This window comes from Lytechinus variegatus, chromosome 13 (genome assembly GCF_018143015.1).
Source record: "Lytechinus variegatus isolate NC3 chromosome 13, Lvar_3.0, whole genome shotgun sequence".
Lineage (NCBI taxonomy): Eukaryota > Metazoa > Echinodermata > Echinoidea > Temnopleuroida > Toxopneustidae > Lytechinus > Lytechinus variegatus.
Genome location: NC_054752.1, coordinates 17,502,345 through 17,527,592, shown reverse-complemented (window position 1 = coordinate 17,527,592; position 25,248 = coordinate 17,502,345). Strand labels below are relative to the sequence as shown.

Genomic DNA, 25,248 nt, shown 5'->3' with positions numbered 1-25,248 from the left:
TTCCACAACTGTAGCTACTGTTCGTCATAACTTAAACCGTTGACAATCCGAAGAGAGAAAGCGACCTAGTATTCAATTTCTCTTCAATTTCATCACCAATGATGCTTGCCATTTCTTGAGATATATTAGACGCTGTTGTGTTTTGAGAATTCGTTTGCGAAACGCCTTTTCCGTTGTGTTATATTGCTGACTCTGATTAAAAAAAAAACCTTCAAATAAAATGACACTGTGAATGAAAATATATATCAAATATATATTTTAGCTGATACCATGCAAGAACAAATCATCGAAAATACTTTCAGCTCTTTGACAATGGATACAATATCATCCGGCGATAGCAATGATAGCAGCTTCGCATCACCATCGGTATCGCCACCTACATACGCCGAGCTCACACCCGCGGTCAATTACGGTTTCGACCACTGCAATATCAATTACGATCACGGCAACATAACTACCAACAATAACAGCAAAATAGGTTACGAAGACGGCAACGGTCATCATCAATATGATCACGTTCCACTGAGCACCGCGCACCTCCTCGACATCCTATCGACGGCGGACGTCGGCGATGACGGAGATTTCAGAACTGACAACGGCGAGGAGCTCGACGAGGGCAGCGAACTGGCGGCATATCTCTTCCAGAACTCGGAATGGGTAACGAATAACCAGACTTTAAATATTCCAAATAATCAAACTAATCATCAGTATTTTCCGACATTGAGTGACACAACACAATTTCAGAGTTGTTGCCAGAATGGTCCGTCAGGCTATTCGTCGTTCAGTAACGGCTATTCTCATTCGGACACCCAGACCTTGCCAAATGTTCCATATTTCGGACATAACGACTACCAACATCCACAAGGTGAGTTCTAAATTGATTAAATATGTATGTCTATCATTGAAAAGAAAGGGAGTCCATCCTGCTGTACTGAATTTCAAGTTAGATTTTACAGAAAAATACATGTATAAAAATCGGACTTGGTTCTGGTCGCATCAATTCTTTTAAGAGGGATCATCCATAAGTTTTTTTTTTGAGAGGGTAATAGGTTAATCTTCTATGTTAACTAAACCTTTGAATAGAAATGCATGTCCAAGTCTCTTATCTTTGACAAAAAGACATTCGACAACAACTTATAGGTGGGCTCTTAATTATGCCTCTCATTACAATAAAGGGGGCGGCGGGGATGTCGACCCTGCCGTGGAGTTTTTTTTTTCAAGAGATATTTATAGAAAAACATAATATTTTGAAGTGATATATTCTCTAAAACATCCAGGTCGGTTTCACAGATGGGGGGGGGGCTGTGATTGTGTGTTCTGTCTAATGAAGAATATATGTATAACTGAGAAAAAAGGAATAAGCACAACGGCGTCTTGCCTCCCATCAAAATATTATCTTGGCAACGCACTTCAATATTTTTCCTTTGTTAGGGAACCATCCCTCAATCCTTGAATCTTTTATAAAGATCTTAACGTTCAAACAAAAACATAAGGTTAATTGCTGATACACTATTGAACATGAATGGCCAGCAATTTTTCATCTTATGTCACGTTTACGTCAACAAAAATCTGGTCCCTACAACGATAATAAGTTGAGATTTTCAACACGTGTCTTATTTATTCTTTCGTCATTTCTATGTCTAGCAATCTTGTGAAAGTATATATTAGTCCGGAATTTCATGTATTCTTTATTTTGCAGTATCCACCCAAACGAACGGAACGTATCCAAATCAGGCTCAGTCGAACAGCGAGCACCGTCCTCCTTTTCAAACACACATACTGCCGAGAACCAGAGCAAAGACAACCACGAAACCTCGACGTCGGGTCGTCACCGTCGCTCAGCGGAAAGCCGCCAACGTCCGAGAAAGACGGCGGATGTTTGGTCTTAACGACGCCTTTGATAAGCTTCGTAAAGAGGTGAGGTTAGAAAGTTTCTCTTGTTGCCTTAGTACGCTGCAGTAGAGAATGAAAATTATATTGATGGTCTGATGGTTGGGATGCAGACTTAAAATTTTCACCTCAAAATTATTTGCAAAAAGAAAATCCTTGTAGGATCGGGGTCATCTTTTGCTATGGATTTTCTCAAAACTCATAGAGCAAAATTAGTTGTAAATATTTACGCTTGGTGAAATTTCATTAAAATTAATGTATCTAATAGGGATCACATTGTTCTCATAATTGTCTTTTCCGGACAAAAACCCCCACAAAACAAACGTCCGGACTATCCAACAACCGGGTATACTTTTCATTGAACGTATACCTTATTGACTGCATCACCAAATGTTATTTTGTGTGTCTTTTTTTCTTTGATGTAGGCCCTGTTCAATGTAAATGTATTGAGAGTGATATTTGATAATAAATTTAATTCAGTTAAAATCATTTCTTTACCACCAATGCCAGGTGCCGAAATTCAAGCACGAGAAGCGACTATCTCGAATCGAGACGCTACGACTAGCTATTCTCTACATCGGGTTCCTAAACGACATCGTCACACGAAAGAGCGTCAACCATGAAAGCGAAGTTGACAATGCCAGTGGTTAATCTGTGGTGATTAGGAAGGGGGGGGGGGTATCAAGATACAATTTACAATAAAAATGTCAACTTTGTCTGCGGAAGCAAATTTTTTTTACCGATGATAGAAAAAAAGGTGAGGTTTAACCTTAAAAAAGTTTGTGAATCCATCCTTCATCATGTATAACTCAGGGAATCAAGGAATTACCAAGGGGAGGGGTCACCATAAAACTGTGTGGGTGTGTGCCTTTTTTGCTTTAAGTCCCCTTGAATATGAACTGAAGTCATCGGTCCCCTGGATTCTTACCTATCAGTTTAATGTATTGTAATTATTGGTCCTTCTTTTATTTGTTTTCAGTATTGTCAGGATTTTGATTGTGAATTTTTACATAGATTACTTTTTTGCTCACTGCTTGCATCTTTAAGATGTATGTTTCAGTATTAAATCATGACAGATAAATGATTAAAAAAAATCTGAAATTCAATGCTTTTTCCATTCAACTGATTGACGAGAGTATTAAAGGAAAAAAGTGAGTCGTGTGGGAAGAGTATGCATATGGGAGCATATTCAGCATTTCTTATTTCAATAAAAACATACAAAAATACCCCCCTCCAAAAAAAAAAAATTGTTGCCTGACATGTTTCCTGATCTGAAAACTTTTTCAATGTTATTGGCACTTTTACGATGGTAACCATAGGACAAAACGTCAGACGAGCCCTTTTAACAAAACGCATATAGTAGGAGAAGAGGGAGAAGAAGGAAAGAAAGAAAAGTGGGAAGAGAGCAAGCGAAAGGGGAGTGTCAATATTTTTTTTCATTTGAGAAGAGGGCAAATTCCATTTAATGGTTCGAATATTTTCTAGATCATATAAGAAGTTGCGAAGCTCTAAAACTATCAAGGCTTGAGCAGTTTATCAAGTGATGCCAACAAGGAGAAAATAGGGATCAAATAGGGGTCAGAGATACAAAGATATATATACAAAATATTTCATGAAAATTGCCGAATATCAAAGGAGAATGAAACCTTTGGAACAAGATAGCTTGTGTGAGAACAGAAAAATCGGACGAATAATAAAAAAGTTATGAGCATTTGAATATTGCAATCACTAATGCTATGGAGATCCTCACATTGGCAATTCGACAAATATGTGTGATGTCACTTGTGAACAACTCTCCCCATTAATTTAGTATATAATTTCACTTAAACTGCCTCTTTTATCACATCTATCAGTAGCTCATGCGTTCTTTCTATAGGAGGGAATGTAATACAGATTTTTAAAGAATACATCATGGATAAAGAGTTTGTATCACCATACGAAAAAGCAAAAAGAAACATTTTGGGGTATTATTATAGTCCATCAAAGGGAAAGTTGTTCACATGTGACATCACACATCCTTGTAGCATTGCCAATGGGAGGATCTCCATAGCATTAGTGATTGCAATATTCAATTTCTCATAACTTTCTCATTATTTGTCATCTTTTTCTCAAACTTTCTTTGTTCTTAACCTTTGATTTTGCTTTTTCGACAAAAGCCTAATTGTTCCAATGGTTTCATTCTCCTTTAACCACTACAATCGTCTTAGAAAATCTCACCACACTCTCTCTTCTATCTGTCTGTCTCCCTCCTCTTCCCCTCTACATATATTGCTCACAGCTCATCCTCCAGTCTCTTATTAGAGGCAACTTTTCATAATCTAATAATAAAATAATGATAGCGGTATTATATAAAGCACCTTTTGCCTGAGGATACAAAGTGCTGCTATTATTACCCGGCTTTAGCTCGAGCTGCCATCAGCGGCGCTCAGTGCATGCAAGGAATTAATCCTGCCGGGTACCCATTCACCTCACATGGTCGAGTGCAGCTCATTGCGGATAAATTTCTTGCTGAAGGAAAACACGCCATCATTAGGATTCGAACCACGACCCTCTGTTTGAAAGGCGAGAGTCAGAACCACTAGACCACGACGCGTGCTTTCGACTCTCTCTATTCTCTTATTTCTTAATAGAAACTCCCAATGAATTATTAAAATTATTCATTTTATTCATTATAAAATCAAGAGATCAACAGGCATACATAAAATCTTGTTGAAGTTTGAAACTGATTAAAAAGAATCAGTATACTGTATATACGAGTACTGTGTAGCTAATCAAAATGCGTAGTTATATATATATTAATTTTACAATAAAACAAATTGTGTACATCTATAACAAAATAGCCTATCATGTTAATCCAATATATTCATCTAAAATCTACAATAAAAGTTTTGATAACCTTATCAACATGCAAGTTTATCAAATATAATAATTGACCAGCAATACATAAGGCATATTCATGAAATTACTATGAATGATACATGAATTCTAGTATTTGATTAATTAATCTCAATGATTAGTTCTTTAAAATATTGAAAAAAAATCCTTCTTTTTCATTCATCACCTCTTTTTAAAGACCACAAAGAAGCTTAGCAACCAAGAGGTCCTATTGAAATGAAGGCAAACTAATGTCTTATGATCATATATCAATCATTACAGTGACTCTCAAAGAGAGTGTTTAGCAGTAAGTCCTCTGGGTTCTTTCTTACAAGCATACATCACTTCACAGTAAGGTGAAGCAAACAATTATAACATTTACATAACAATATTTTCACAAACTACCAAAAACTATTTGCACATTTTAGTACTACTGCAAACGATACATTTGACACACTTGTTTGTGAGCTACAACTCAGGATACACAATACAAAGCTAGGATAAAAGGTTTATAAATTAATACAGATAAGTTGAGTGGGGTCTTAGCATCATTGGCAAGAAAAATCACAAAGCTAGAGGAATTTCTGCAAAAAAAAATTGACCAACAATTGGCGTTTCAGTAATAGTGAGTTAATAAATTATTTGGAAGGCCAAATGGTTGGCCTTATGAAATGATGTAAACAGTACCATATGCAGGATTTTTTTAAAGGTCTTCACCAACAATTTTGGGGCGTTTCCTACCCCCCCCAAAAAAAAGAAAGGGACAAGCCCCAAAATAAAAAAGGCTTCACAACAAATTTTTTGTCATTTCTTAAATAAAAAAAATGTTAAAAAATGGAGGGGGGGGGTATAAAAAGAAATTAAGGGGGGGGGGGTCGGGTTTGAACCCTTGTAACCACCCTCACCCCCTGCGTACACTACTGGATGTATAATTATGGATTACATAGCAATACGATAATATCAATTGCAATTACTGTACGGGTACTCTCCCACTGAGCCACAATGCCTAGTATTGCTGATTTTCTATAGCCGAGAGTGGGTGGATCAATCGCAACTCTTTGTAACAAAAGCCCCAGTAATATTACCTGTATACCGAAATCATCTTGACCTCGACTCGGTTGGACGACTCAGTCAATGATACGATTTCAGTGACAGAAATATTTCTAGCATTGACTATCAACCAAAAGATGAACTATCAACTTAAAAAATACACATCCCTCTGTGTAGTTATATCTCTGAATAACCTCCATGATAAAAAAAAACAACATATAAATAGTCTAAAACTTTTCAGAGAAATTTGACGACATAATACATGTAGCATGTATTTATTGTATCATTAGTGGAATCATACCTGAAGTCATTAGGCTATGCAAACCTCTGCACATATTTCACATATATAAACTTTTGTTTGACATGCTCAATACTGGCCCAAAGTATTGTATATAAACTCAAAAGTGAGGCTAGGAAGAGAGGTAATGCTAACATGACTACCCAATTCTGTACTTCCCATATAATTTGTACGTGGAGCTCCAGAAGCGATGACCATGCAAAGAAAAAAAATTGTACCACAGAATATGCATGATATTGGTTTTCTTATTTGTCTCGGAATAATTTGAGTACATGTATCACAATGTTTGTCGGAAATGAAAAAAAACATTATCTATAAAATGAAAACGTCTATATAAAAAGAAAAAATCATGGAGAGATGAAAATAAATAGATTCAGGGTAAATGAGAAGCAGAAATATAATTAATTGTACAATAAATTTGAAACTAAAATGTACGGTATGCAGAAATATCATGCCAAACTCGATGTATGTAAAGTCTGCAAATTCACACACAATTCAGATACTTTCAAAACGAGCTTGGTCTAACTTATGATGATACTAGTTACACGTATGTAAGTATAATTCAAAGGTAACAATTTGAACAAACATTATCTGTAGGCTCAAAGGGCCCCATCTTACAAAGAGTTAATTGATCCAATCAATCTCAAATGTATGGAAATCCATCATTGTCAAAATTTTTTCCTTAGGAAATTTGTTCAATGTCGATTGAAAACAAAGGGAAGCATACTGATTTATCAAGAAAGCAGTGAATGTATGAATATACGTCATTTCTAGAAAACATTTTGAACAAACATGTATTTTAGATGTTGTTGTTGCTGGCTTTCCATAGTTGCGATTGATTGGATCAATCGCAACTCTCTGTAAGACGGGACTCCTGGTCAAAAGTCAAAGCAGTGTTTTTCCAACGGGCAACCCGCAAGCGGCCTTGCATCAGCAATCCTCACATTGCATCATAGACAAAATGATGAGGAATGCAAGAAAGCCGCTATGAAAAGACGCATAGTGCCTTCATTGCAGTATTCCTGTCAAAAGACATGTCACAGATTTTGACAAGATGCCTTAATTTAGCACACATTGGAGAAAGAATATCCTATAATCATAACATTTCAAAATAAAATCTCTTTTATCCTGTTATAATGCAAGGTTCAAAAATATCACAAGAAAGAATATCCTATAATCATAACATTTCAAAATAAAATCTCTTTTATCCTGTTACAATGCAAGGTTCAAAAATATCACAAGAAAGAATATCCTATAATCATAACATTTCAAAATAAAATCTCTTTTATCCTGTTACAATGCAAGGTTAAAAAATATCACAAGAAAGAATATCCTATAATCATAATGGTCCAAAATAAAATTTCTTTTATCTTATAACAATACAAGGTTTCAAATTGAAGAAAGACTAGTATAATTAGCAAAAAATAGACAACAAATGCATTAATTAGTTTTACAATATCAATTACTTTTACAATGTCAATTAGTTTTACAACATTAATTAGTTTTACAACATATCACAGGCAGTGGCGGACCATGACCCGGAGGAGACACTGATTGGAGGGGCACTGTATTGTTTGTGAACAATGCTGTGCCTCTCCGACACTATGTCTCCTCCGGGTCACGGTCTGCCACTGATCACAGGAATGATTTGCATAGACAATCTGGTATAGTTTGTTGGTCCAAACACATCAATTTGTGCAATGATTGAAATTTGATTGGAATTAAATGTGTGCATACATGTACATCATTCATAACATTTGAAATTACAAAATTAAGCAAGGTGGTCAAACGTTTTCACATGCATGTAACGTAATTGGGGGAAAAATAACAAAAGAAAACTTACTTGTAATTACTGTGGTACATGTAGATATCATTGGCACATGTATTGCACTTCATAAACTTTACTCACATACATGCAGAAGGCAGTAGTTAATTTGCAACGTTGATTAACACAAATAGAACAAATCATTGAGCGCACTTGTAAGAATTACACACACAAGGTACTATTGGTACAGTTCCAACATGCCCAAGGCATAGCCAAGGGTGTCTGGACTGTTTCAATGTAAACAAATGTGTGTAGTTATTCTAATGCTCTAACACAATGATGTGTATAAAACTAATGTTCTAACAGATAGCGATGAGGATCCTTCATATTTGATAAGCCATCCTCCTTACAAATTTGATAACAGTCATAAGAACTAGCCAATTTTAATAGTCATGACCAAATTCTCCTTTTATCTACAATACATGACTGGCTATGTGATAGGTTCAGGTCAATCAGTTGCTTAAGATCCATATCACCATTTAAAAGTCAATAACAGATTAAAGATAAAAATCAAATTATTTAATTATTCCATAAATCAAATGCAAATGTCATACTCTCCTAATTCTTATCAAATAAAATCCCTCAATTACATGTATACATAATTCGTGTACAGTCAAAAATCTTTTCTTACACACTGGTTTTTGGAATGTCTGCTTAAGTACATCTTATTCATAAATAATTCCATGTCCATGGTATATGAAAGAGTTGTTTTCATGTCCAAATATGGAAAAAAAAATATTACCATCTTTATGTACAATGTAAAGACACACCTCTCAGCTGTTTCAACGAAATACCATTATCAATATTCCGCTTGATATACTGGAACAAGTTATTTAAGCACTTTTCATATTAAATCATTGCATGATTACATATACACACTCCGCACCCTGAGGAGCATTCCGATAAGAGTTTCCACACTCAAATGCTAATTAAAATACATCGGCACTTGTGGATTGATGCCCTGCCAAAGGACATAAGGCCATGATGGGACTCAAACACATGACCCTCTGATTAAAATGCAAGTGTCAGAACCACTAAACCATGGCGCTTCCAGAATCGATAAGGCATTGAGTAGTAAAAGATTCGCATAGCTACATGTACCATTCCACTGAATGATATTTTAAGAAAAATAAAATAGAAATGTAAATATATTCATATATCTCTTATAGGGAAGTTAATTCTACACATTGATTACAATGAGAGAGAAAAAAAATAGAGAGTTAAAATAACTCTAGGTTGTTCCAAGGGAGTAAGCCAACAGGGTAATGCCTCGTTGAATGCTACATTGATCCAGTAAAACAGCAAGGTTTGTTGCAGAACCAGTCTTCATCTTTCATTTTGTAAACAGTTTCATTTGGTTGCATGTCCTTAATACACAAGTTTGGCTTCATAACGCACTAGATAATAAAAGGCCATCAGGATTTCAGAATAAAAGCCCTGCACTTTGAAAATGGTTAGGGCCACAAAATGGACCAGGGAAAAGGTTTCATGGAATATTTTGTCAATGATTTTCACCGACTTGTTTGTAACCAGCCAATCAGATGCAAGTATTTGCAGTAGCTTAAAACATTTCTCCAGGAAAAACACTTCATGGTAAGCTTTGTCAATAACTTTCACTAATTGATTTGTTATCAGCCAATAGGCTGCAGAGATAGGTAGCCTAGCTTAGCTGGGGTAATAATAACAGCAGGGCCAGCCGGGAGAAACTGAACTGAAGTGGCTACCCTGGGTAACTATACCATTATTATTATTATAAAGATTCGCAGTAAATGTAGCTTATAATATATCTCAGTGAAAATCACTGGCAAAACCCATTCATGAAACGCTCCCCAGCTCCAGGACGTAGTGTTAAAAAAAAGTGTTTGTATAACGATTCTCAAAGACTGCTCACACCTAACATGTACCCAAACAGGAGTTGGAACTACGTAAGAGATTCATCTGATGGGTAAAACTCATATAAAACAAGTTTTCATCTTTTCACAATCAAATTGGTTTTTACCTTGTCAGCTACATGTATCGCCAGCTTCTTTCTGCTGGCTTCTTCAGACTTGCGCTGACTCGCTGTAAACAGGGGTCGTATCGGTAGTGCGGCAGTAGTAAGAGTAGTCAGAACTGTTTTATGGGATCACTTTCAGGACAAGTTGATAAGCTTTGGGGCAGGTTACCTGGGCTGGATCAGTATGAGAAGGCCTCCAAGGTCTAGGTCAGCAGTACTCTCAGCTCTCGATGCTGGGCCATTGTAGGATGAAGTCATGGTGATCTCTTTGGAAGACTGGTTCGTCAACACCAGTCGGTTGGACGCGGATCTTCCGCTGCTTCTTTCCCAGCTGGCACTGCAGGTTGTTGCTGACGATGGTCCGGATCTCTCGTTTACGAGTGCTGGAAAGGGAGATATGAAAGAAAGACATAGATCTTTGTCAGATGGTGTTGCTCCAAGGTCCCCTTCCAATAAAGGAAGGGTTAAAGTTAAATATCAGTTGTGGTAACGATCTCAAAATGACTTCAAACAGAATCCACAAAATTACCACCTAAGTGTTTGTATGTATAAATAAAAAATATGCGCCAAATGGCTCTGGAAGAAATATGTGTAATTGCTGAGAAATAAGCAAGATAAGCACGGAATTCCATCAAATCCCAGGTATTTTTCTGAGCAATAACTATACACTGTCCCACATATGCTTTTCTGTGTTAGTGATCATCTGAATTTTCGTTTTTCAGCTAAGATTTCATGATTTCAAGAAAAAAAGTTTACATTAATGAACCAAATCTAGATGCATGATAATATTCTGACAATAAACCTTGATTTAAAAGACTCTCTCATGAAATAAGTGTTTGCAGCAATTTCCTTTTTTTTTAAACTTTAACCTTCAGGGTGCAATATCAGATTGTATACACAGAGTGAAATCCATAGAAGCCCAATACTGTCATTTTCAGCATTCACAAAATCAATATGTAACATTAAAGAGAAATTCCACTAGTTGCAGGAAACACTGATTTCATGAGAAAGTCTGTAAAACAAGGCTTAATTGTCAGTATATCATCGAGGATCTAGATCTGGTACAGTTACATTGACTGAACTTTGTGAAATCTTGAAATCTACGCTGAAAAATGTTCACACCGAAGATCCCCAACACAGATAAGCGCACGTGGGACAATGTATAATTATTGCTTAGAGTGTCAGCCCGACGCTCTAACCGAATCCTGTGTTTTATTTCTTTATTTCTCAGCAATTACAAAATTTCATCCAGAATCCTTTGGCACATGCGTTTTACTTTATATACAGACACTTTGGTGATCATTTCATTGGATTCTGTACGAACTAATTTTGAAATATTTACCTTTAAATATTACTCTAAATGGCTTTACAAACTTATCAGTTTTTTTATACAGACAGACACTTTGGTTATCATTTCATTGGATTCTGTACGAACTAATTTTGATATATTTACCTTTAAATAATTACTCTAAATGGCTTTACAAACTTATCAGTTTTTTTTATACAATTAACTTTACTTTGTTAGAGCGATGATATTCAGTAAGAGTAATAATATGAACCTTTATACATCACTTTTAATAAGTGCTAAACTTTGTATTGAAATACAAACTTTCAAAGCGCTACAAACTATTACCCAGCTTTAGCTCATCTACCCTACTACAGAATTCATCCAACAAGATTCCAGTTTACTCTACACCCACATGTAGGTGGAGAGTGATGAATAAATATAAAAGGATGTGTGTGCTGTGGTGGGATCTGAACCCCAGACCCTGTTGTAATACTCACCCCACCCACGTGTCTTCCAGGATGCCAACAAGTTCAGGGACTCTGTTCTCTCTGGCATCATTGGTAAGGCACACGACGATGTCATTGTCACCTGATAGATGGACTATGATCAGCTGATCTCTACCGGGGGTCACGCTCACTCCCGTAACCTTCAGTGGAGTAAAGAATAAAAAAAGAGAAAGAAATGAAACATAAAGGCCCTGTAACATAAAAACAAGCAATCAATTGTATAATAAAGTGAAACTGTAAGACTGTGGCCAAATGTGTATAAAAGGTTAAAATTGATTGTAAATATTAAGTGAATCTCTCCATCAGGGTTTTCTTTTCATGAAAGCAAAATTCCCTCATTTTCCCTGATGAAGTTTAAAATTTCCCTGATAATCATTTAGACCCTTTCCCAACTTGGCTTTTAATAAATGAAATAATCCCCCAGTTCATTAATTAATTTCCTAAAAAAAAATATTTGTTCAGGGTACATCCCTACTTTTAACTGTTTTCTTGTTTTGATTGGAATAGTGCAAAATGCTGCTTGTTATTTCTGCGTTTTTTTTTTAGTATAACTGTTTATCTCACTTATGTACCACCGCCATCACCACCAACAACCTGCTGCTGCTACTGCTGCTACTACTACTTCTACTACTACTACTACTACAATTACCATTCCAGTTTTTGTAATAACAACGGGTATCACCACCAACAACCTGCTGCTGCTACTGCTGCTACTACTACTTCTACTACTACTACTACTACTACTACTACTACTACTACTACTACTACTACTACTACTACTACTACTACAATTACCATTCCCAGTTTTTGTAATAACAATGGGTATTTATGCTGTTTAGTATGAAGCTCTTTTGTTCATACTATCATTACTACACATACAGGATGATGATATTACCTCTGATACAACTACTGCTTCTACTACTACTACTACTAACTACCAAAGAACAATTACCATTCCCAGTTTTTGTAATAACAATGGGTATTTATGCTGTTTAGTATGAAGCGTTTTTGTTCATACTATCATTACTACACATACAAGATGATTATATTACCTCTGAAACAGGAGTTCCCGGTCTCATGAGTTTGAAATTCTTCTTGGGATCCAGTTTGTAGATGAACTGATCGGTGACGACAAGCGCCCTCTCTGCAAACTTGTTATGCTTGTTAACCTATAATACCAATGCCAATATTAGAGTAAACAATGACAATCCTACAGAGGGCAACAATGGTCTACATGTAGTCTAGACATTATTTTGTAACCAGGGGGCCGTTTCATAAAGCTGTTTGTAAGATAAGAGTGACTTTAAGAACGACTGGTGAACCTCTCTTACGCGCTAAACCATCGCCAATGAATATACCATCTACCACAAGAAAGGATCACCGGTTGTTCCTAACTTACAAACAGCTTTATGAACACCCACCTGGGTACCATGACACAAAGGTTAGCGATTGATTGTATGCTAGATTTTCCCGATTGTGGTCTATGTAAACATTCGTAACAAATATTGTTCTATAATAATTGCTATGCTTTGAGATATGGGCCCCAGGGGCTGTTTCATAAAGCTGTTCATAAGATAAGAGCGACTTTAAGAACAACTGGTGAACCTTTCTTACGCGCTGAACCGTCGACAATGAATATACCATTTACCACAAGAAAGGATCACCAGTCGTTCTTAAATTCGCTCTTAACTTACGAACAGCTTTACGAAACACCCACCTGGGTACCATGACACAAGGTCAGCGATTAATTGTACGCTTGATTTTCCTGATTGTGGTCGATGTAAACAATTGTAAAGATAATAATAATATAGGCAAAATGATCCCTGTTCATTCGTTTGGTGTTTATAAATAATATGGGATTTATATAACATATCTATCCACCTTGTTAGGTGCTCAAGGTGCTCCTATATGACCCTCGGCTAAGCCAGTCTACCGATTCCGGTGCTCACAGGTTTTGAAGGAATTACTTCTTGCCGGTACCCATGTCCTCACCTGGGTTGAGTGCAGCAAAATGTGGGTAACTTTTTTGAAGGAAAAACGCCATGGCTGGGAATTGAACCCACATCCCTCAGACTGAAAGATGATATTCTTAACCACTGGACCACGATGCCCCCACATATCAAAGTCAATTAGTAAAATTGACTTGTCAATCAGAATTCATTATTTCCAAATTCTTTGGGACCTCCCCTTTCCTCAGAGATAAAGACGACATAGCAGGAAGCACAAAAGTAACAAAAACATTTCAATAATAACAGAGGCAATTCAGAGAGGGTACATTCTATTTGGCAAGAACGCATTAAAGAGTCAATATACTAATTGACTTTTATTGGCTACCATTTCTTATGCCAATAGGTGAATTACTAAGACTCTGGAAATGTAAATACCTTGAGTATTTTTGATGAGAAGAGTACATTCTTGAACCTGTCTTTGGTTTTGAGTTGTCCTATCATTGCTACATACACCGATGATTGAAAATTCTCATCCATCTGGGAAAAATTAAATGAGACATAATAAAATTTAAAACATTCTTTTCTCAAATTTAACAGTTTAACATTATCTCAAGTACTGCTAATTCAATCATAGTTGGGCAATTGAATAAGATTTGTACGTCCGACCCCCTATATGTGGGACCTTCATGAAATTTTCTGTCTCTGATTTCTTGTTCTTTTGACAGTCTGTAATGCTCTCAAATGACCATGACTTGGTCAGTTTATGAAGTGAAGTCAAACTTGAGAAAAATGGGGTCGGACGTACAAAAAGGTTGATTATTTTATGGAATAGCCCTGACAACTATTTACGTCTGTCAGGAATGGTAGAACTTCACAAGCCAAGTGACCAGTTAGCAATCAAGATGAATCATTTTACCATCTTTGCTATTATTTTCCTGTTATATTGCTCATTTAATTTTCTATTATAAATTGTAGACTGCATGCAGAATTATACAAGGCCTTATTCACTCAACAAGTATTCTCTTTTAGTATTACTGTTATTACTATTGATATGATCATTATCATTTCAGTGATTTCAATTTTTTCTTCACTTTAAACCCCCTCCCCCATCAAACCACAGAAAACTCAAATACAAACTTACAGAGGAGAGATAATCTCCCTTCCACCTCCTTTGGTGACCCCAATTTGACCTTCGACCTGCTAAGGCCGACTGTGCAGCTGACTTTAGTCTGACCTCTGGCCATTCCTCTCTGGGGATGTTTCTTAGGATCTGAGCAGCTACCCATCTAATCAATCAAAACAAACAAATGCTATAAAGTGAATGATGATACACTTGCAAGTGTTCATACATGTAGGTGTTTGTTTGATATACTGGTGCTGTATACATAAAAAGTTGAATATTATGATAAATATTAATTTTGCAAGAACATTTGATGCACGAATAGTAATTCCACCTATGCAGAGCACTATCAAACCTTGTTTCACATTCAAAGAAAAACGATTAAAATTTCATATTTGATATATCATATAATAAATGAAAAAAAAATATTGAGTGACATCACTGACTCACCCATTTGCGTACCCTATGTGTTCTGCCATATAATTTTGAGCGAAATCCTAACCCTAAATGTCATGAATTTCTTATCGCATCTGATTTCGATGAAATTGTTATTAAAGGTGGTGCTTGTTGGATTTTTCTTGTTTTATTCAATTCAACTTTTGGTGGGGGAGGGGAGTCGGGGGGGGGGGGGAACTAGGCGTTTGATGACTTGCCTCCTATGTGACTTCTGTAGCAACTTGGAAAGGGGCCTCATCCACCTGTGAGGCTCCGGCCATTCCAGACTCCTCCCATAATCCCTCTTCTGCTTGACCCGACCAAACGTAGCCTTGACCTTGTTCATGTAGGACCTCCTGACGTAGCGCTTGTAAGCACTCATAATCAGGTAGATGGCTCGGATCTTCTTGACTCGCCACCTGGCCAGGGTGCCTCTCCAAAGCTTTACAAAAAGAGAAAAAGAGGTGGACAATTCATTTAAAGACAAAGATTTAAGTTCTTCAGTTTATCCATAATTCCTCTTCTGCTTGACCCGACCAAACGTAGCCTTGACCTTGCTCATGTAGGACCTCCTGACGTAGCGCTTGTAAGCACTCATGATCAGGTAGATGGCTCGGATCTTCTTGACTCGCCACCTGGCCCAGGGTGCCTCTCCAAAAACTTTCAGAAACAAGAAAAATGGCAATAATATTAAATATTGATGTCCAACCTCTAATACGTTTGAAACCCAAAACATCTTAACCCCCCCAAAAAAATTACTCAAATAATGTATCAATATTCCTGGAGCTTCATATCATTCCATAAATGTGAAAGCATCTGGGGGACCATTTTGTGGAAGTTGTCTTTCTCTGACAGTTACCATAGTAACAGTCAGAAGTTAGTGCCTCTCAGCAATCAAAACAAGGATTTCACTGAAATTGTTAGCAACAACAATTTAGTCGGTTCTTACAACTTTCATGAAACACCCACCTGTGCTTAGATTCTTCATGAGTTGGACCAAATTAGGTGGATTGCATTTGAAATTTTTTCAGAACTAAGAACCAAGTATATAAATGCTGCTGCTTTTATTTGTTTAAAAACAAATAGGACCATTTTCTGAAGTCCAATAGGCTACAGTCTTACTCTGTGCTAAAATGATGGCAAGCTGAAAATATAAAAAATTTAGTTATTATTCCAAGACAATTATGATAATTTTTGAAACAAAACTGTACAAAGATTTGTGTCACATACGGCTAGTTATAATCAGCCAATGTTTGGACCAGAATTCAACTCAGACCCGAGCTTAGAAAACCGGCCATAATGACTAGAATACCTTTTGCAGGAATGTCGCTAGAGCTGGAAGTAACCTGGTCCTGGCCTCCTCGAGCTGGACTATCGTCCTTGGGGTTCTGATGAAAATCTTTGTCTTGCCGTACTTGACATCATGGTCCAGCTGGAGTTCACTGACCAGGGTCTGGACCCCGAGCTTGTCGTCTCCCCCTCGGAAGTTAGGCCAGGTGTAGCCTGATAACATCTTATACCTATAAAGGCCAACGATGATGAGAAAAAATAATTTCATCAAGAAAATTGAGGTCTTATAAAATCTTACATGGCATAAAATGGTCTATAGGATCCTCCCCATCAAAGGAATCCTTTCACTTTGTGAGCAGCTGATTGAAAAAAATTCTCCAACTAAGATGAATCACATGTCTGAGTGCTTGTATTTGTCCTCAAGATCCCTGAAACAGACCCCAATACAGGATGAAAAACTATCATTTAGACACAAGTAGCTATTGATTAGGCTGATTTTGATAAACATGCATGCCCGGTTTTCTCAAATACAAAAATAATGGTGAGAATATGTATGGTCACATGATGCTATATAGACCAATCAGCACACAGGATTTAATTCATGTAGGATATAATATTCCATGAATTTGTCCAAGGGTCAGTTAAGATAGAACAGTTATCAAATATTCCATGACAATGAAATGTCATTTCTACCATCCCCTCTATCAATCTGTTTCAACGCCATCGAACCCACATGCCTATTTTAAGCCAAGCTGCAAAATTACTTTAAAAAAAAGGTATTTGTTTACTGGGGTTTATTTTCAATACATCTTATGCCAATTCCTCCAATTGCCAATTCGTCTACTTTCATTTGGTCTTCCATTTCATCTATGACCATTTTGGCTAATAACCAGTTTGTGCAATAGCCAGTCCATATACCATTTGGTCTAATTAGACCAAGTGTTAATTGTGCAAAATGAATGAAAATAAAATGGATATTAGACCGACTGGTTATCAGATGAAATGGCCAAAGACAAAATGGCCATTAGACCAAGTGATGATGAGATCAAATGGTTATTGGACTAAATGGTTGTTAGACAAAAAGTTGATGGACAGAATGGCATAAGACAAAATGAAGGTAGACCATGTGGTGAATGGACGAGTTGGCAATAGACGAATTGGCAATTTACCGTTTACAGGTATACGTGTGGCAGAGTTGATACCTAAACGTATACTCACTGGCATCACCTCAAACCCGATTATTTCCTGTTTTTATGATCTTTGCTTTATCTATCCTCCCCTCCCATCTCCTCTGAAAAAAACAATTTCCACAGTTTTCATCACTGCCAACTAAATACATGTACATATTTCCTCGCAGAAATGAAATTGCACCTCTCCACTGTCGTAAACAATATCATTTTATAACTTTTCATGTATGGAGAATTTATCTTTTTAGTTAATATTATACAAATAATGAATGCTTATGAGTGCAATGGACAGAATACTTCATGAGGTGAATGGATCATTATTTCATCTTTCACCGAACTTCGTTCGGTGAAAGTCCATTGCATGCATGAATTTGTTTTATATGACACCTAAAAAAAATTTTTTTTCAGATGAAATTCATGAATTTTGATACAAAACATGCTCATGCAGTGCGAGTTTGGTCCGTTGATTGTTACGTCATTACAACATGCGCACTGCTGGTGCCTGCAGCTGCAGTCTCGGTGCGCAAGTGCAATGGACAAAATCGTATGGATCCAAAATTGCACGATGAATGGATTCAAAATTGCATGGTTGATGACGTCACTGCAAAATGGGCTGAATGAACGATATCAAATAACCAATCAAATCACAAGGATCTATCTAGGCATCATATAAAGTTTTCTGACAAATAAGATGTGCATGTATACCCATCAATGTCTTCACAACCCCCTCTTAATTCCAAAGGGATGTTTTGTACATTCAGGTTACAAAGAAAAGAAGATTTCCATAGTTGAGATTGACCAGGGCCCTTACACAGAGTTACGAAATCACAACTATGGAAAGCCAGCAACGTCAACATCTAAATTACATGTTTGTTCAAAATATTTTGTATATTTATTGGTCTCTTTAACAATTCAGTATGCTTCTCTTTGTTTTCAAAGAGCAATGTGAAAATTTCCTATTTAAAGAAAGAATTTTGACATTGTTGGATTTCCATATAGTTTGGGTTGATCGGATCAATCGTAACTCCATGTAAGATGGGGCCCAGATCAATTGCAACTTTGTAGGACAGGCTCTGGTATATTGGTTTACCAACCTGAGAAGAAATCGCTGGTAGTGCTGTCTGGAAGCGAAGCCTGCCCTCCTCACACGGACGTTCTCCAACAGTCCCAGATACCTGACTTGATGTAGACATCGAACATCCTCAAAGAGTAGTGGTGATTTCTCTTCGTTGGGTTTGATGCACCTCACGTAGTATGGCTCCTATAACATCATGGAGAAAGACATTTTATTAGCCAACTGTGTATCCAGAGGCACCAAATCCATTTTCGGAAGGAGATTTCCTGATTTTGGTCCATTTAAAAAAATGTCCTGGGTAGCGTTTTATCAATATTTTCATATGACAAGTTGTCAGATCTGCCTTCTTTCCATGATTTTGATTGGCTGAGAGGCACTGTTCCGATGGTAACTGTCGGATGAAATGGGACTTGTTGGATATAAAACGTCTGACAAGTCCTTTCATTGAATGCCCCCCTACTCTCCAGTTTGAGTTTGAATGTCTCCTACTCTATTTGTATTTCCCTTCCTTTTCTCCTGATCCCGGCAAATACGAATCTGTATCAATGTATTTTACTTCATTTATTTTTTTTAAAGGATCTGTAACACAATTCGGTACAAGCCTTTCTGATGAGTTGCAGGTAACTGTTTTTGTTATCTGTAGGTCGGCCACATCGACAGTATCTCGCACGCAACTAACACGTAGAAGCGCATGCAAGTCTGATTTGCATGCAGAAAAGTTTTGAACATGCTCAAAACATTTTTGCGGGTGAGTTGTGGGCAATCACCCGCAAGGCTTGCACAGAACGATAGTGACAAGGCCTTAAGGCTTAAATAGAGATCTGATGTAACCTTAAAGTGGACTCTAGCTACAAGGAATTTTGTGTTTTTTTTAAATGATGTGGTCTATGATTTCACTCTTTAAAATTGATAACATTGAACTCTTCAAACCATCTCTCAAAACTCACTTATTTCAGCAGATGTGTAGTAATCAGCTTAATTGGATGATCCTGCGCCTATGAATGCTTTTTAACAGAAATGTGGTGCAATACAAATGCTGTGGATCATCATCAACGTCTGTGTGCACATTGAGCCAGTCTCCCATTTGCTCGGGGGTCTCGGTGGGAGAATCTCCTAAGGACTGTTAGGAGTCTGGACGAATCAAGCATTTTCAGATTTAATTTTTATTACCCAGCAATAGAAAAAAAAGGTGACAAAAAAATGAGTCGGGAGGGGGCACTGGAGGAGGCCAACTCAAACTTGCCCCCTCCCTAACCCGCCCCACTGGTCAACTGATAAAGGTAATCACTCACTCACCTTTGAGGCCAGGTTTTTAACTAGTTCTATCATGGAGTTCTTGAAGACTGTACCAGCTGTGGGAGGTCGCTTGGTTACCTACACAAAACAATAAATATAGAAGCTTGCAACATGATATGAAATATGGTGATATATATTGGGTGAGCACAAAGAAAATCAGAGAGAGATTGAAAAAAGATGCGAAGAGATAAGGAAAGAAAATAGTTGGAAGAGAAGGGAAGGGAAGAGACTAGACAATAAGAAAGTTTGCTTGTTAAACAAAATTCAAAATTCAAAACAGACCAACTGCCAGCATGTAATTTGGTGGATTCACAGTATGGTACACCATCTATCGGTTTCACAGAACAGGCCAAATTTTTTAACTTCGTGGTCGACATTGCAGGCATATTTCTCTCCTACCTCCTGGACCCTAGTTAACTGCATATCCAGTCCAGCCACATCGGCCAGCACGGAATAATCGCATGCATGCATTCCCTTTAGTACTAACACGCACAACAGAGGTCAACTTTTTCCCATGATGCATTGCGAATTTTGGCCAGTCCACTGCAACGATAGATGGCGCACCATATTGTGAATCCACCAAATTGACACTGGCTCCACCTCTAAGTTTATTTTTTATAGACCATCACATGGTGTGCATAGAGAAAGTAGTACAAATATCAAAATTTCCAGGTGATTCCAAGCTATTGAGAGTCTCCCTGTAGGAAAAAACACCCCATTCCAAATTGGAGTAATTCACTCAAACAAATCTTGCATATTCTGTGATGTGAACTTGATTTGGACTTTACTCAAAAGCACAAAGCTTGCATTAATGCAGACTTTTCATGTGAGTATTTTTTATGTAGTCCTAATTGCACTGTAAGCCTATGTGTATATTATTTTATAAACCCGATGTGAAAGGAATTCCCTACAAAGGACCATAAATATATTCAATTCAGTTCAATCTAATTCAAGTCACATTATTCTGGACCTTAGTTACGATAACTTTACTTTATCTAACTTTCCTACTTAATGCAGAATGCAATTTGTTATATAACTGGATGGTAGTCATGTCACAGTGTGTGGTGGGCTCGAGATTTGTTTTGTATTCTATTCATATTCTTTCATATTTAAAATATTTAAATCTTGTACATATTAAAACATTTAAAATGTACAAGATAATGCATATGTTGTTTGAAGGTTTGCATGGTGGCATGTACAATTGCTGATGTGGTTTATGGTACACCATGTGGAGTGTTATAGAAACAGTGGATAGAAGAAGAGAAGTGTATAGGCGAGAAAGTGGAGATTTGAGAATCTTCTCTCCTGAAGACGGACAGTCAACCTGTCCGAAACGTTGAGTCTCTCTACTACTCATCATCTCTACTCGCCGACTCAAGCCAGCATCTCCTCATCAGCTCTACTACTCAAGCTGTTCTCACTCAACATTCCTTCTGGTTTACAGTCCTTTTCAGGACTATTTTCAAGAAAGAATACTCTATTCTCAAATCTCCACTTTCTCGCCTATCCACTTCTCTTCTTCTATCCACTGTTTCTATAACACTCCACATGGTGTACCGTAAACCACATCAGCAAAAGATAATGCATGGTATGCTGCCAGACAGTATTCGCAAGCAATTTATTTTAATTGATTGTAACTACATGCTAAGATCATCGTCTCTAAAAATCAAATTACCCTTAGTTAAAAGCAATTATAAGAAAAGTAGTTTACAGTACAGGGGGGTCAGAAGCTGGAACGCACTACCTAATGACTTAAAAGTAACTAGTTTCAACATATTTAGATTGGACACCAGAGTGACGTAAGCATGTTTGTTCTGTTTGTTTTCCTTTGTAATATTGATGATATTTTATTTGTATATTTATTTCGTATTATGTATCTTAATTGTATATACATGTAATGTGATTTTAATATGTATGCACGGACGTTCAGAAGAACAGCCATTGGCTGAAGTTCGTTTACCGTGTTGAAATAAAATAAATGAAATGAAAATAAGTATGATTATCTTGTATGAAGTATTGAGGATTAATCAAACTTACAGCAGTGACTTTCTGCTGACCTTCAGGCCACATTGATGAGATTGTTGCGTTCTGACTGGAGAAGAGAAGACGTTTGAAATCCTGGAAGAGGGTGTCCTTGTTCTTGTCCATGAAACCAGTCACATCATAGCTGCACAGGGTGAGAAAGACAATACAAGGCCCAGTTTACACAAAAAAATATACACACATTACTTTCATTTGATGGAGGGTAAACTGCCACTTGGTGTACTACTACTCGGTCTATGTTCTGTTTGGTCTCATTCAAAATGGTCTGATCCTAGAGCATCTACAACAAATTCACCTGATTTAGCCTTGAGTCTTATTACCCTCCCCTGCACACATTCACCTATCACTGACACTTTTAAGAAGAGACTGAAGGTGCACCTTTTCCAGACACAGCAGCGATAATGTTTACAATTTGTCTTCTTTAGTAATTCTGTAGACTATTTGTATATGTACTATGGCCCGTGTTCTGAAGTCGGGTTTAACTTCGACCATGGTCTAACTCTGTGCTAAAATTATGGGAAGCCAAACATTTCAAAATATTGTTTACAGTGATTGCTTCTCATATTTACTGTGCTCCTTACTACTTCTTTAATGGTGAAGACAACTGTCATCCGTATCCTTTCCAGGCAGTTAATAATGTTTTGGGAGACAAATGAGCTGATACATTGAATCTCTATTGTTATAGATTTATGTAACAACTGGCTATCCATACTTAAACCACAACTTTAAACCTGAGTTTAAGTTAAACCCGACTTCAGAATATGGGCCTATGTGTTTCTATTTGAATGAATAACTGTAAATTATGTAATATTTTATTATGTATGGGTACTTATTTTCATGTAATTTTCTATTTCATTTTGTATAAAACACTTTGAAACTTTTGTCTAATTTCCATTTTGGCTATACCATTTTGTCAAAAATCCACTGGCTGTATTTTATTGTGTATTGGTCCGGGGTTCAAATCCCACCGCAGCACTCGCGTCCTTTTGCAAATCTCCATTTGCGATTCTTCACCCAGTGTAGTAAATGGGTACCCAGTAGGTAAGAATTCCTGAATGCTCGAGCGTTTGATCAGGATAGCCGTGCTAAAGCCGGGGTAATAGTGTGCAGCGCTTAGAAAGATTTGTATTAAGCGCTATATAAATGTTGCTTATTATTATTATTAGACTACCTGACAAGTAGGACAACCAGCTTGAAGAACAAGAGAATATGAACAGACTTACGTGACATCACCAGCATAATGCTTGATCATGAAGTTCTTCCCGTGTTCAAGGCTCTTCTCTCTGGCTGGAGAGCTCTACTTGTGAAGTGAGGATGGGAGGAGAGTTTCTTGTTCATAGCATCCAAAAAGATCTAACACGGAAGAATGAATAAATATGATAAGGAAGAGAGTGAACTACTACTGTACACGAGTAATCTGTACACACGACAATGCCACCGGGGGGGGGGGGGGGGGGGGGGGGGTGGAGGGAAGGGAGAACTATGCTCCTCAGATTATTCAAGTAGTGTAAAGAGGGGATGAATGGGGAGGAAAAAAAGGAGTGAAAAAAAAAAAAACGAAATATGGGAAAAAAAGTGTGAAAAAAGAGAAAAAGGGGGAGCAAAAAGGAGTAAAAAAAGAAAGAAAAGGGGGGAAAAGAGGAAACGAGGAGAAAAAAGGAAGAAAGAAAAGTAGTAAAGCAGAAGCCCAGGTTGTATAACTTTTTACTACCCCTATTACTCAATTAAAACAACACTAGATGTTAGGTGTTCCTACCCCCTCCCCATAAAAAAAAACCCTTGTTCCACCCTGACTGCAGAGATACAACACCAAATCTTAATCAGCATAAAAGTAAAGAAAAAAAATCTTCAAAGTCCTAAATATGGTTTCTTAACCCTTAAAGGACTAGGGGGGCATGATGACCCCCCTTGAAGCTTCGCGCAATATTTCTGAAACGCAAAAGGATAGAGCCACAAAATTTTAAGAATATTTTCTTTAAAGTCTTGCGCAACATACTGAAAATGGCTCATTTTTATACTTTGTATTTTTTATATTTGGCTTTTAATATGCAATTTTCCTTTGTGGAATCCTTTAAATAAGACTACTAAGATGACATCTTTGGGAAAAAATGGGTGTTAAATATGCAAAAAATGTTTTTCATGAAAAAATTTACATATTTTATTTTAAAAAAAAAAATCATTTTTTTTTTTTCCTGGCTTGTAGTTTATGTGGTAAAGAATGTGCATGCCAAATTCGTGCGAACGGCGATGAAAACTTACGGCATCGGTGATCTTCCCAACGTTCAAGCAGGCCTCGTCGAGGATCGCGATGACCCCCTTGTGTTGCTCCTCCACCAGGTCACAGATGATGCAGTTGTTGAAGTATTCCACCTTGGTCCACTCGATGCCTTCCCGCTGGTACTCCTCCTGCTCCTGCTTCAGGACGAGCTCTATGAAGAGCTGCTGAAGCTTCTCATTGCAGTAGTTAATGCAGAACTGCTCAAAGCTACATGGATGGACAGAAAGAAGCATACAAATAACGACTGCAATCTTCATTTCATGGGCAATTCCTATTATGTACGGCTAACTATCTAAAGTCTGAATTCACAAATGAGGTAAAAAAATAGGAGGGAGGGGGGGTAAGTCCATGGAATACTTGCAGATTTTGTGTACACAATTGTGCTTAATTGAGTACATAAACTGGGAAAAGTTTCATAATAAATGCATGCTTTTGGTTCAATTGCAAGATAGTGCTGGCAATGCTGGCAGCTTTTACCTTTATAGGCATACCTGGGGCCCATCTTACGAAGATTTGCGATTGATCCGATCAACTGCAACTATGGAAAGCCAGCAAATTCAACATATAAAATGCATGTTTTTTAAAAAAAAAATCTAGATATGAATGTACATCCATGAATTCATTGATTTATTGATAATTTGGTGTGTTCTCCTTTGTTTACAAAGGACATTTTGCAAATTTCATGTAGAAAAAATTTTGATACTGTTACGACTGATTGGATCAATATAACTCTTTGTAAGACGGGGCCCTGGCCTCATAACCTCAATCCCTCAATCACTTTACTAATAGTCTAGTTGCCCCCCTCCAAAATTGATGTTTACCTACCTGATTCTGAATTTATCTTCATT

The 25,248-nt window shown here is 37.1% G+C and overlaps 2 protein-coding genes across 2 annotated transcripts in view; one reads left to right on the top strand and one right to left on the bottom strand.

The window, feature by feature from the left end:
- Positions 1–227: 227 nt before the first annotated feature.
- On the top strand, positions 228–3,146 carry LOC121426909 (protein dimmed-like). Its single transcript, XM_041623321.1, has 3 exons — positions 228–865; positions 1,700–1,917; positions 2,401–3,146. The coding sequence occupies exons 1-3, from the start codon at positions 271–273 to the stop codon at positions 2,539–2,541; spliced, it is 954 nt and encodes a 317-aa protein (XP_041479255.1). The 5' UTR covers positions 228–270; the 3' UTR covers positions 2,542–3,146.
- A 2,448-nt stretch (positions 3,147–5,594) lies between these two features.
- The window catches only part of LOC121426947 (unconventional myosin-Id-like), a 77,242-nt gene continuing 57,588 nt past the window's right edge, over positions 5,595–25,248 (bottom strand). Inside the window, 13 exon segments of the mRNA XM_041623366.1 lie at positions 5,595–10,316; positions 11,719–11,867; positions 12,780–12,896; positions 14,112–14,213; positions 14,818–14,962; positions 15,450–15,673; positions 16,544–16,751; positions 18,803–18,969; positions 20,080–20,157; positions 22,117–22,246; positions 23,346–23,412; positions 23,415–23,475; positions 24,382–24,607. Coding sequence (XP_041479300.1) covers positions 10,154–10,316; positions 11,719–11,867; positions 12,780–12,896; positions 14,112–14,213; positions 14,818–14,962; positions 15,450–15,673; positions 16,544–16,751; positions 18,803–18,969; positions 20,080–20,157; positions 22,117–22,246; positions 23,346–23,412; positions 23,415–23,475; positions 24,382–24,607 — 1,837 coding nt within the window. The 3' untranslated portion in view covers positions 5,595–10,153.